The 14,677-nt window shown below is 38.9% G+C and overlaps 1 protein-coding gene across 3 annotated transcripts in view; it reads left to right on the forward strand.

The window, feature by feature from the left end:
• The window catches only part of dpr12 (defective proboscis extension response 12), an 852,041-nt gene that overhangs the window by 322,827 nt on the left and 514,537 nt on the right, over positions 1-14,677 (forward strand). For all 3 annotated transcript variants that reach the window (XM_065231890.1, XM_065231892.1, XM_065231891.1), the window contains exon 2: positions 4,597-5,727. In XM_065231890.1, the coding sequence (XP_065087962.1) occupies positions 5,649-5,727 (79 nt within the window). In that variant the 5' untranslated portion in view covers positions 4,597-5,648. The remainder of the gene's footprint in view (positions 1-4,596; positions 5,728-14,677) is intronic.

Genomic DNA, 14,677 nt, shown 5'->3' on the forward strand with positions numbered 1-14,677 from the left:
TGAAAACTCATCAAAGCAACCATTGTCAACTTCCAAAAGCAGCATTTCAGGTTTTTTTTCATGCTTTTTTAACAGAAATACACCAATTTGAAGTTGACCAATTTTTGCGCGTTCCAGACTTTAGTACACTTTTTATCTTCTTATTGCTTTAACTTGCGATCTCGACTAGATAAAATCACTTGTTATGATGATGATGGAGTGCTCAGTTCAGGATTCACTCACCATGTGACGCTACTGTGCATTTTTACATCTTATTGCTTACTTTAACTTGACAGTACGACTAGATAGACGTTTGCTGTCTTCAGTAAAATTGTGCTACATGACAAAACCTACTGTATCTCATTCGAGAAAAAAAAAACCACTAGTGCTATTTGATTCTAATGGCTTGCTTAGATAGAAGGTTTCTGTCAACACGATCTGTTATAGTAGACAGCACAGTTCTGAATTACTTGCTTTAACTTGAAAGCTCAACTAGAAAGATGGTTGTTGTTTTTGGCAAACTTAATCAGATTTATAAGACCTATTGTATGGTGGCCAGTATAGTTGAAAATTTCTTCACATTTTAGTTCAGAAATCTGTCGCCAGGGAAGTATCCAACAAACGCTGCAGCGCAGCTTATACATGCAACAAGTAGCTGCATAAGGCAAATGTTGACTGTATAAGCTAGTCCGCAGTTAAAATTGATCGTTGGGTAAGTTTACCTTTTAAAAAAATAATTCTTTCAATCGAATTGATGATAAGTTCATCTAATTCTTCATAGTTTCGCCCCAAGTGGAACTTTACTTTTGTCTTTGACTTTCATTTATTCTGCTGTTTTGAGAATGCCGTCATTACTTATGAAATGAATGTTACACGAATTTAACATACTGGTTTGTAACGTGTCGATTTGACAGTATACGATTTGCAACTTTCATGGCAAACATTAGCAAAAAAAAAAAACTGGCTAAAGACTTATCATATTTAATGGTACCATAATGTTTGCATGTTTAAATACAGCATTGTTTAAATGTGGATAGATCAGTTCATACTCACACAAATATATCAATATGAAACAATGTATTTGACTTTCTTTTTATTGAACTACAGTGCTGGCTATTTGAAAGATCTTTGTAAATATAATAAAATAGTGTGACATACTTTGAAGTATTTTAAACCGGTTTAATGTATTTGAATAAGCGAATGTTCACTCCTACCACTGTAAATAAACCTTATTCAGTAGGTACATAAAAATTGGTTAATGTATGGAACCTTTTTTTTAATGGGATGGGAGCTGAATTTCGAAATATGTGCATTGAATTCAATTAAGGAATTAAATATCGCCTCATTTCATAGCTATGAATTGTATGCTTGTTAGTTTTAGAATAAAATTGGTAAATCCATAATTTCGTCGTGCTTGGAACACAACTTTTCTTTATAGTAACTACTAAATGTGAGAGTTGAACTTAAGTTTGTCATAAATATTTATCATCATCAATTACAACAGAGAAGTGCTCGTTCTCTCGACTCCGCGAAATTTCCATAAATTTATTTTTACTTGTATTAAATCACATCTGCTCATTCTTAAACCATCTACAAAGAGAATACAAATCTTTATTCAAGTGTAAAACGGCATAATCCAAATCCTTAGCTGCAATGAATAACAAATTATCATCTGCAATTAATTAATCTTGCAAATTCGTAAAACATGTCGCATTTCATTAATAAAGGGTGATACGGTCAAAATTTGGTCAATATCAACTTGACGTATTTCTTTCAATTTTGCATTTAAAAAACCTGAACACCCCTCATTTTGAAGGTGTGTGTGTGTAGAATGTTGCTCCTATTTTGATTTTGGAATTCACTCTTCAGTTGTCAAAATGCCGTCCAAGCAAGAAGAGCAGCGTATCAAAATTTTGCTCGCGCATCGCGAAAATCCGAGCTACTCGCACGCAAAGTTGGCAAAATCGCTAAAAGTTGCCAAATCAACCGTTACAAATGTAATTAAAGTGTTTGGGGAACGTTTGTCGACAGCCAGGAAGTCTGGATCGGGGGGAAATCGAAAACCGGAAGCCGCTGAGACGACAAAGAGAGTTGCCGGTAGTTTCAAGCGAAACCCTAACCTCTCTCTCCGAGATGCCGCAAATAAGCTGGGTGTATCGTCTACAACCGTGCATCGAGCCAAAAAACGAGCCGGACTATCGACTTACAAGGAGGTAGTGACTCCAAATCGCGATGATAAACAAAATACGACGGCCAAAGCGCGATCCCGGAGGCTGTACACGACGATGCTGACGAAGTTTGACTGCGTGGTAATGGACGACGAAACCTACGTCAAAGCCGACTACATGCAGCTTCCGGGACAGGAGTTTTATACGGCAAAAGGAAGGGGAAAGGTAGCAGATGTTTTCAAGCACATGAAACTGTCAAAGTTCGCAAAGAAATATCTGGTTTGGCAAGCCATCTGTACCTGTGGCTTGAAAAGCAGCATTTTCATAGCTTCCGGGACTGTCAACCAAGAAATTTACGTGAAAGAGTGTTTGAATAAACGTCTGCTGCCTTTCCTGAAGAAACACGGTTGTTCCGTACTGTTTTGGCCGGATTTGGCATCTTGCCATTACGGTAAAAAGGCCATGGAGTGGTACGCCGCCAACAACGTGCAGGTGGTTCCCAAGGACAAGAACCCTCCCAACACGCCAGAGCTCCGCCCAATTGAGAAATACTGGGCTATTGTCAAGCGGAACCTAAAGAAGACCAAAAAAAACTGCTAAGGGCGAGCAGCAGTTCAAGGCAAACTGGCTTTCTGCGGCGAAGAAGGTGGACAAGGTGGCTGTACAAAATCTGATGGCAGGGGTCAAGCGTAAGGCCCGGCAATTCGGATTTGGAAAAGCGGAAGCCTAACTGAATATTTTTCCTGAATTTTATACTAATTGAACTTGAAAAAGAAATTTAATTTGATTTTTTAAATAAACGATTTCACCGATTTACACGCGTTTTCCCTTGACCAAATTTTGACGGTATTACATACATAATAAATAAAAGAGTCCCTAATACACTTCCCTGGGGAACCCCAGAGATATTCCCCATGGGACTGGAAACGGAATCATTAAAACAGTCCGTTGAGTTCTCACACAAATAGCTTACAATGCGGTTTCACAATAATGACCTCCCCGATATTCCGATTGTTAACTATTACTATTACTATTTATAACTATTACTATTACTATTTATATACTCCAACAGCTGGCTTTTCACAACAAGTTCTAAAACTGTCTCTGATCTATCCAACATGTTGATGGGACGAAATTCTCCGGCTTTAGTCGTTCCATAAGCTTGCAAATTCGTAAAACATGTCGCATTTCATTAATATACATAATAAATAAAAGGGGCCCTAATACACTTCCCTGGGGAACCCCAAAGATATTCCCCATGGGACTGGAAACGGAATCATTAAAACAGTCCGTTGAGTTCTGTCACACAAATAGCTTACAAACCATTTATATGCAGTACTCACAGTTCCAAAACGCTTGATTGATCTTTACAATGAGGGCCTAGACATTGTTTCAAAAGCGCGTTTTTGATCCAAAAAACAGCAACTATAGTTTCTTTATGCTCCAAGTTATTTTTCCACTTCGTTAATACCAAATTTAATGCGGTTTCACAATAATGACCTCCCCGATATCCCGATTGTTGTTGTATCAACAAACTATTACTATTTAAATACTCCAACAGCTGGCTTTTCACAACAAGTTCTAAAACTGTCTCTGATCTATCCAACATGTTGATGGGACGAAATTCTCCGGCTTTAGTCGTTCCATAAACTTTGAGATCCAGCAAGATTATCGATTAAATTATCGACTCCAGCCGATTTTCCTAATGAAAAGCAAATAGCTCTAAGATCATTCTAATGTACAGCTACTATGACCCGACTGTTATATTTCGTCAGATCATCGATCAATTTCATGGATTGATCAATCAATGAACCACTGTCGTTTGAATAAACATGATGCAATTACTTGTTCTGACTGTTCTAATGTGCCATTCAAAGTTATGGACCACGGTTTGCAATTGCTAGGTTTTAATAAAGATTGCAAAATTTCCCATAACTCTTTACTGTTGGTTTGATGCTGTTCAATTTTCCTCTGGACATATTCACAACAAATTTTTACTACGCACTAGAAAATTCAAGACCAACAATTGAAATAGCCTTAACTCTATTTTGTAAACAAACCTTGTAATGCTATTTTCTCGCGAACCGAAACCTTCATCCGCAAACCTAGGATAATCGGGTAGAGGAGAATTTCCCATACCTGTTCATTATGTTGGTTTGCCTTTCCGGACTTCGGTTCACGAGAAAATGGCCTTACAAAGTGTGTTTACAAAATGGAGTTAAGTCCATTTCAATTGTTGATCTTGAATTTGTTTAAAACTTCACGGGGCGGGCGCATCGTTATTTTAGAGAGATTAACATTTTGAGGGTGGTGCAACTACTTAGCTCAAATTTTAGAAAATAAAGCACTGTTCATTCAAGATCTTCTGAAGCAACACAAAGAGTTAACCCATTCCATTGAATTCAAAGCTAACTTTCCAATAATCTCCCCATTTCTGCTTCCTTTTCAGATAACCGGTGAAAATAATCACAGATCAATGAAAGAGTTTCCCATCCGTGGACGTGATCGCAGTGGAAACTCGCGGGGGCAAAACTTTTCGCCATTACCATAAAAGCACTTCCTTCGTAGCCTTCAGCGGACGGAACCCAGACTAGGTGGCAAGGCAAAACTGCATTATCTCATCATCAAAGTGCGGTGGGAAAATTTATAATCGGAAACGGAAAAATTCAACACCAGTTTTTTCTCGCTCTCTGCTCCGCAGTTGGTTGTGGTGAACAATCGTAGCTACTCTGGACACCCTTCGAAGAGATAGAGTGAGATATTAAAACTTTTCATTTCCCTTACCACCGACGACCGACAACCTGGAGGGAGGGAAAAAACGCATTCCACGGTGAGAGCTGTTCTATTTCCACTATGGCAGTCGGAGCACCGGAGGCAAACTTGATGGCAATTGATTTAAATGGTGTAATGAAAATTAGCTGAGCTGCTCTGGTCCTTCTCCATCACTGCGAGGAAGGAGGAAAAGGAAGGAGGGGGGAAAAGTTTTCTCCACCCAATCAGGCCACGGAGCGAAGCCGGTGTGGAGAAGGCGTAATGATAACGTCACACCGTGGGATGTCCATCCGACTGCCATAACCATCGTCGTCGTCGTCGTCGTCGTCGTCGTAATAATAATGCTAGTGAAGCTGCACGCCAGCTGTCCGAACTAATTTTACCCTCTGGTGAGCAGAAAAAGTTGAAACCTGGGAAATCAGAAAGTTTCGCCATCCGACGCCCAGGCAACGGAACGGAAACGGCGTTCAGTGTGAAATAATGTGATAATCGAATAGGGCGGACAGACAGACGGATGGTGCACAACTATTTTCCGTCGGATGCGTGGAACTGAGATTGTTGTGAGAAAAACGGAAACAGCAAAATGACCCGTTGAGAGCACCGTGGTTGTTTGGTCTTCTTGGAATAACGCGAATTTATCAACTGAGTATAAACCGACGAGTGTGAAGCGAAGTGAGAGTGTGTCGTGAAAAAGAAGAGAATCAGAAGAACCATACAGTGATAGAAACCATGGCTGCGATGATGATGGAATTGAAGCTGATTATTCTGTGTTTGCCGTCGATATTGCTTGCCACCACACTTGAATCAGGTGAGTGAATTGTTTTCCCATTTGACCCAATTTTCGCCTTCATGTCAAACCCCGGGTGGTCCCCACTTTTGGACTTTTCTCAAACCACCCGTGTCGCTTACCGTACAACAGAGACATTTCTTCGGAACTATCACCAGCATGCATCGCTTTGGCAGAGTAACTGAAATGGGTCCTGAAGATTTTAATTCCACTTGATCCTCGGTCATCTTGTTGCCAGCCTTGGAGTGAGGCATCCAAAACGAACGAGACGGAGTGCCGGAAAATTTACTCGTTTCTATGCCTCACCGCACAGCACACACTCTGCGCTATCTTATCAAGATTAATTGCTCCGGAGAAGTGGAAACTTTACATCATCCCGTATCGCTCGGTTGGGTATCCGTTTCGTCAGTTGGCCGAATCCTGAAACTTTTGGGCATGGCGGTCTGTGGTGACAAGGGATCCGGCAAAAGGGATGAATGGAGAACAATGTAGCCATTTGAAAACAAGGTCACGATCAAGCTCAGCTCCGTAACGAGCAAGGAAGATTTCAAACTCCTATTCGGTGAAGCGATTGTCGCAGGATTACTCGAGCGTTGCTTCAAAATTTTCAGATATGTTTTTTTTTTGTTCCTTCATCACATGGATAACGATAAACTATAAGCCCTTGATCTGCTCGGAGCTCCATCGGAACGAGTATCGATAACGTATCAGCCTCACGTGACATCCATACTCACGAGCGGGCGGTTTTTGCAGTCCCTGGGGATGCAGTAGACGATTATCTGCGATTTTTCCTATCTTCCTTTACTCTTCATGCCTGATTGGACGGCAGACGGGAGGAAACATGAAATCTAGATTTTCCAGTGGAGCATCAAGAGATCTTATCGTCCTGTAGTTTGAGTTATTTCAAACAGACACCATCATCGGCCGAGCGTGCTTGCCGGTGCAGCAGTTGGCTCTATGCTGTGTGAATCATATACAAGGCACGGCATAATCTAGAATCACTATAAGACTCGTATGCGCTCGGCGTTTGGTGAAGACCGTAGCCGGAGCTAGGGATTTGGCCAAGGCGGGGCTCCTGATTAGTGCTGATAAAAATCATTCCTTCTTCTAACCTTAACAGATGAACCAACTACCTGCATGAATCTGAATTTTGCCATAATCAAATTCTCTTGATCAAGGAAAACCTCTGAGTATCAAAGTAAACATTTATGTTTGTTCATTCGTGACTGGATGTTTATTATAGGATTGGGTAATCTTCAGAGAAAGATCGATCCTATATTTGGCTCTAGAATCGATCCACTGATTAAATCAGTTCCAAAGAATCGATCTTTGGTGGACCGATCTTATGATTTTTATTTCAATTGACCTTTCTTGACGTTTATAACTTGCACTATCCTCACTTTCGCTTTAGCCAAAAATGTTTGTTTTTTATTGTTATCCTCACTTTCGGACCATCAATACTCTTACATATAAATATACAGATATAGAATGGACTATACGCTGGTTTACGTTGGTACCCCAAGAAATTCTTTCCTTTATAATATTCAATTAAATGTTGTCGTGACGGTAAGGAGCAATGAGCACAGAGGGAGGGAGGAAGCAAAAACTTTCAATGGGTGCTGTATTCGTACACTCAGAAATTTATTTCACATAGATGTTACATGAAAACATACATAAAATTTTTACATCTACACACTTAGAAAAATTCATGTAAATTTAGGTGCTCTGAGACTGACACATACGAGCGTCAATTTTGACTTCAATTTGAGTCATAAAAGACGCAAAATATAGATTAATCAAACGTACTTTTCGTCGAGCAATGAATTTTTCAGTCTGGGAGCACTCTTTTTTTTCTTTTTTTTTTTTTTTTTGGGGGGAGTTGAACTACTGCGTCCATTATTTGAACTTTTGTGGTACCCCTGTTTACTGTTTGTATTATGCAAGCTGACCACCATTTAATGAGTGGACAGCTAATTGCCTGGACACGTCCTTTCCCAGTCAGGTATGATTTGGTTTATGAAACCAATTACCCTTCCAGGATTAGCAGACCAAATTCCACTAGGTTGTAAGATAACACTACGAAGAAATTTAGATCTACGCCTGTGTAATGCACCGCAACTGCAGAGCCGATTTCCGAGGTTTCACATTCTATGCTACAGAAACGGCAGATATCGCTCTGAACCCGACCAATGTTCTTCAAATAATATCTTCTCGGACAGTGCGCAGTTACTAGGCCAGTGTATGTACTACCCAAGTAGCACCTGTAACATCTTTTTATAAGTAAGAAAGAGAAACATGTTACACAATTATTACATAAAAGAAACCATGAAATATATGCAGTTACATATCAAGTCAAGTAAGTAAGTATTACAGTTGCATTTTCGTTTCAGCGTGACCCTAATAGTCGCATGTCACCAGATGGTAACACATATGCAATCTCTATGATCTGGGCAAATGAAAGCTACACTGCCGCTCTAAAATGTTTCACCAATAGCAATCTATTTGTTTGTTCCTTTTTTTAATTATCAAAATGGTAAAATATTTAATTAATGGTGATGCAATTGTGAATGCTGAGCCTTAAGGACAAACTAATTATAACGAGTTTTTTTTATAATCTCAAGTAATGGTTCATATCATGACACTTTTTGTTCGAGGTGTAACTCTCAAACTGAGTGTACACAAACGATTTTTTACTTCGAATCATTTATGATCAAAAATATGGTAATAAATCAATTGAAATAAAAGATGGCGCATTTATTTTATCAATATAAAACTCCCAACTTCACCGTACATATGAAACTGCATATTTTTTCTTTCTCTGGTACGTGTTTTCGTTGCAAATATCTCCAATGATTATTATAATTTTAACAACGCCTCAAAATGTTTATCCCATAAAATTACTCTGTAAAACAACTATCATCGTCAAAATTAAACTAAAGTTAATGAACGGTACAAGTTAACTTATTTGTATGTAATCCAATATTATTATTTCATCGCTACTGTGTAACTAGTTTTGTAACATTGAATTGGTTACATATCAACTCACATCTTGCGCTTTTTTAGTTGCATTGCTGTTGCCTTCATGGTTACTGTAATGATTTTACGACACATAATTTGGTCGCAAAATAGTGGCAGCAAGTTTTATGTGACAACATGTGCTACTTGGGTAAGAGCCCATTTATTGATCTCCAAGAGCTTTTTGGTACGTGTTACATTTGGAGTTATAAATCTTTTCGACTGGTTGCACTTCGTGGATGGCCATCACCCTTTGTTCTTCCCAGCGTTTGAGTTCCATTTTTATCGTACAGTTTGATATTCCACAGTATGGTTCTGGGCCAATAAACGGTGAATTGGAACCTAATTTTGCGCCCAGTCGGCGCCGCCAGGATGTTCTGAGGCATAACATCTCTGATCACGCCTTCCTTCGGGGGGAAGTAAAGCCGTTGGTCCCCGGTTCATGAGTTGATGAATCGATAGGTAGGGTCCAGGTGTGGGAGCTGCCTTCTGGCGTCGGTAGCATTGGTGCTCAGCACGGAAAACAAACCAAAGGAAAAAAAAAGATCGTTTGCCCTTTCATTCCCTTCAATGTTACAGTGTCCAGGAACCCAATATAATGGCGAATTAGTTTATTATTCAGTTCCAACCTGGATCGGGTATCAAGCTTGGGTCTGCTTGTTTTCTGACAAACGTCAGTTTGATCGTTTGTTTTTAAAATCCAGCTCAGGTTGAGGTTCGCACTGACAAAAAGTTCGGTTTCGCACTGGGTTGGAACTGGTTCCAACCTCGATCATAAACGAATTCGCTATTAGTTTACTGAGGTCTGTTTGCACAGCTGTCGCAACAAGAGAATACATTCCCAGATAATCTTTCGTGTACATTTGTAAGCACGAAGCGCTTTTAGTGCTACTTGACTGTCAGAAAAATACAGATATTTGCACATCTATATTTTCTCCTTAGGAAAACACTTACACATTCAAGTATGGCCACGTTTTTCGCTTGAAACACGGTTGGACAATGTCCCATCGCTACTGAAATATTTGTCCCAGGGCCAAAGATTCCTGCACCTGTTTGTATTCCGATTTTTTAGCCATCTGTGAAAAATATGATTGAGCCTTGACGAACGCTAGGACCGCCGACTTCCCAATCCGAACGCAACATTTCACATACGTCGAAGGGATTGTCATAATTGTCCTCTAGTTTCTTCCAGTCTCCATTCATACTCATCACTGGTCCTCTTTGGAAGTTTTGTAAAATGCTTAGGTGATCAACCAGGTCACCATGCATGACTTTTTTAGACCTTTTGAGCCTTAGAGCACTTCTTTCTGCTTCTAATTGCACGTATTCATGCAAGGGCAACAGATTGAGAATTACATTTAACGCTTTTGATGGGGTGCTGCGCATCGCACCCGTTATAGCAATACATGCTAGACGTTGTAGTTTTGCCAGCTTCCTCTGTGTGGTAGCCTCTTTCGTTTTTGGCCAACACACTAACGAAGCATAAGTTACTTTTATTTATTTATTTATTTATTTATTTATTTATTTCTGGATCTGTTCTCCTCCAAGCTTGAACTCCTTTAGTTTGAACTTCCTCTTTCTAGTAAAAGGAACGATTACTACTTTTGACGGATTAATGTTTAGGCCCTCCTTAAAACACCAAGATTGGGTAAACTTTAGAGCCTGTTGCATTCTTTCTGAAATGATAGCGTCAAACTTTCCTCTAACTACGATGACTATATCCGCAAAGCCGACAACTTCGAAACCTTTCGCCTCTAGGCCTCTTAGAAGATCATCTACAACTAAAGACCACTTTAGTGGTGAGAGGGCTCCTCCTTGAGGACAGCCTTTCGTTGCCTTTACTGTTATAGATGAGCTTCCCAGCCCAGAAGTGACTTTTCTTTTTGCAAGCATAGTATGAATCCAGTTGACGATATGCGTGTCGAAGTTCCTTTTCTTCATGGCGTCAACCATAGAATAATAGGATGCGTTGTCAAAAGCTCCTTCAATATCCAAGAAAGAACAAAGTGAAAAAAATGATTTTTCGATTTTAGTTACCAAAGTATGGAGAGCAGTAACTGTTGATTTTCCAGATTAATACGCAAACTGAAAATTAGATATTGGATGCGTTAACATGTAAGTTGAATTGATGAAGTCATTCAACACCTTTTCCATAGTCTTCAGTAAAATTGATGAGAGACTAATGAGCCTTATTGCTTGTGGCTGCGTTTTATCACGCCTCCCGTTTTTCGTTATGAATATAACTCTTACCAATCTCCATTTTGATGGAATGTAGTTTAATCTTAAACTCGCCTTATAAATCTTAGTTAGAGACGGAATCAGCATTGCTTCACCATTTTGAATTAGTGCCGGGAATATGCCATCCACACCCGCGGATTTAAAAGGCTGAACAAATCTCACAGCATTCTCCACTCTGGCAATTGTGAAAATTTCATCAGCTATATCTGGTACGGTGTTTTCTGTTCTCTGAGACACTGGTGAGGTCTCTATAAGAACACATTTCACCAACAGAATCAGAAATATCTGATTCCACACACAAAACCGAATCTGGAACACGTGTTTGCATCATTAAATTTAAAGTATCAGAGGGAGATTTGGTAAAACCTCCATCATGACATTTAATATTACCAAGTTCAATCGTATGGTCTTTCGCAAGAGTTTTCTGTAATCTCGCGACTATTTCCGTATTTCATTATCATATTCAGATAGGGTTTTCTTATATTGAATCCAATCAGAAGTGATTTTCGCCTTATTGAACATCTTACGTGAAGCTTTCCGAAGGCGTTCCAATTTCAAATTCCACCACGGCACATCCCTGTTAGAAGACGACTGTTATATAGGACAGCTACTGTTGCAGGAATTCATAATTCTTTTGTTTACCTTTTCAGAAAATGATTCCAATTGTTGGATAGAATCAATCTTTACGTCGTTTGTAAATATATCTGAATCTAAGCACTGTGCATATTGATCAAAGTTTGTTTTCCTAGGATCTTTAAATGCAGAAGGTGGTAAATCACCTCCACCCCATACAAACATAATGTGTTTATGATCAGAAAGTGAGATTTCATCTGACACACGCCAATTTCGAATCTTATCAGAAATTACAGCGTTGCAAAATGTCAAGTCTAAAACTTCCTGTCTAATGGCATTTGAAAAAGTCGGTTCATTTCCTTTGTTGCATATGTCTATATTATAAGATGAGAGAAATTCCAAAAGGCACTCACCTCGACTGTTGATGTCCATACTACCCCACACGGTATGATGCGCATTTGCATCACAGCCAATGATGAACGACTTGTTGTACTCTCTGCAATATTGGACTTAAGAGGCGATCTCGGAGCGCTTAATATTACATGACATGTTTGTTTACGCCTCATCTTTTATGTCAAAGATGGATTCCGTCACTTGTAAAATTAGTTATTTCTAGGTGTGTAGTTTTTCACGTAAATTTTACGTTTATCATAAGTAGAATGGTTCAAAAGATTTAATTTCAATCCACATATATCTCTTATACAAACTTAGAAAAAATTACCGACTTCGGTAATTTATTTACCAAATTCTCAACAGCTGAAAGGTCGGTAATGTTTTCGGTAATCGAAAAATCTGTAAACTGAATCTGCAAAATTAGCTGTCAACCTTACCGAACGATTGGTAACGTTTATCGAAAAAATAAGCTTGATTTGTAATCGACTTTACCGGAGATCTGTTATTTTGGAGTCGATATGGAAAATGAAGTTTACCGAAAGATCTGTAGTTTTTTAAAAGGTTACCGACTCACTGTAATTCGCTTAAATATTGTTTCAAGGTATTTTCATGGTGTTATCAATTAAATTAAATACATTTTTTCCTTATTTTTTATTTTATTTTATTCTTACGGATATGTTTTATGTAAATCTAAAAAACACAAAACTTACTCGTAGTGCTGGCGGTCACTGCAATCCATGCAAATATTCGGGTCCAGTTTTGGTCAATGTATTAAAGTTGAGAATTGCTGACGGTATTAAATTTCTCTTTTTTATGTGGTCATTGATGTATCGGTGCAGTCCGGTAACAAACTGGAGCTTGCTACCGACAGAAAAAGTAGAAGGGTCTGTGCCTAGGGGCACGAACGGAAGCTTGACGTAGGACCGCTAGTGGATGGAACAAATGTGAACATTTAGTTCTTTTAATTGATCAATCATCAATTCAGTGACAACATTTCAAAGGGGCGTAATTGCATTTGTAAGCAATGGCTTTAGCCGTCGATTTGTCGCGAATAAAAGCTCACTCATGAAAAATTATGACACCAGCAGGTAGAGGAATGTCTCCTCTACCAGCTAGCATTGTAATTTTGGGTGGTAAGATTTCATGCGCGAGAAATTGACGGCTAAAGTGATTGTTTACAAAAGCAATTACGCCCCATTGAAATGTTGGCACTGAATTATCTTAACTCTTTCCGTTTATTATTTGTAAGCGTATCAAATTTGAAGTATTTATTTCAAAGAGAAAGTTGATGAAGAGAATCCAAGGGACTGTCAACTTGAGTATTTTCGATTCATTTACCCGACTTTAAAAGGTGTATTTTGATTTTTTTGTTATTTGTGAATTTTTAAGTTTTGTGCATTTTTGTATTAAAGAGTATTCAATTCACCCCTGACAGGATTTCCTTCCGAATTATATAAATGGGGCGGGGCGGAAAGTATCGTTTGTGCAGAATATGTAAAAAAGGAGGGACTTCTAGAGATTGAACTTGTAAGAGCTCATTTTCTCACAAATTTGATTTTATTGGCTTTCTGGGGCCTGAATATACACCCAAAGTGAATTTTTCCCACTTCTCTCAAACTCTATATGGATTTTTAACACTTCCTACCAGCGTGTTCTGGAAAATGGTCGGACGATGATTAATCTCACCAATACATTCGGGCCTACAATTCCACACCTTCTATAGAGACCAGATTGAGCCTTGATAGCTAGCTGCTTGCGGGAACTGATGACCTTGACAAATTCCCAAAGAATAGTGATGGCTGAGTAATGCTGAGCTGAGCACGACGAGCTACTGATTCCGATCCTAGCCTAGCGGTGGAACTTCTTCCTCCTTTTCTATGGTTGCTCATATGAGCTCTGCAGTTCGCTGCTTGCAGGCAGCCTTTCGTTGTTGTTGTTGTTGTTGTTGTTGAAAGCACTCCTGCTCCTGCTGCTGCTGCTGCTACTACTGCTGCTGCTGGACTGGACACCACCACTTACGGTGAGACCGTTCAGTGGGACCGCATCGCATTCGATTTTTAAGTCTGTGTTAGGGAATGCGCTGTTTTCAGACATTCGGTGATAATTTTGATCACCATTGCAACAGTTGGAAATTTGGTATTTTTCAATAGTGACCTATTGAAAATTAACTAAGTGTTCATCTTAGCAAATTGTTAGATAAATTTCCAATCGTTTGGCTTGTTTAGAATTAAAATCTATCTGCTATTGGTCGAAACCTGACCTCTTTTCGTAATGCTGTGCATTTTGGTTTTTTGAAATTGCGTGGATTCTATAGATCCTGTGGAGATCTATCTAGCCCTGATGTATGTGTTGGTAGAGGGAAAAATGAAAACTTTGCGGGAGACGATGTCTCAACACTCGAAAGCAATTTTGTGAAATATGAAGTAAAACAAATCCTAGCTAGTTCTGCATGATGATTTTGTTTGATTTTATTTATTTGTAAAGTCGGCGGGAAATACCAGTTGGCGATTTGTTTTTTTTTATGATAACTCCTTACTTGAAAACAGGCAAAAACTCACAAACAGGCTGCTTTTTCATGGTATAAAGTGTGATAATTCAATAATCAATCAATTATCTCAACATTTAGTGGCAAACCATTCATACATTTTGGTAACATACAAAAAATTCTATAATACACATTAAATTTCATATGTAAGCGCCGATTGAAACAATCTTTTTGATGTCACTACAAGGGTGATTGATTAAACGAAAG

This window comes from Ochlerotatus camptorhynchus, unplaced genomic scaffold, assembly GCF_037179485.1.
Source record: "Ochlerotatus camptorhynchus isolate MF236.1 unplaced genomic scaffold, CSIRO-AGI_Acam_v1.1 ptg000361l, whole genome shotgun sequence".
NCBI lineage: Eukaryota > Metazoa > Arthropoda > Insecta > Diptera > Culicidae > Ochlerotatus > Ochlerotatus camptorhynchus.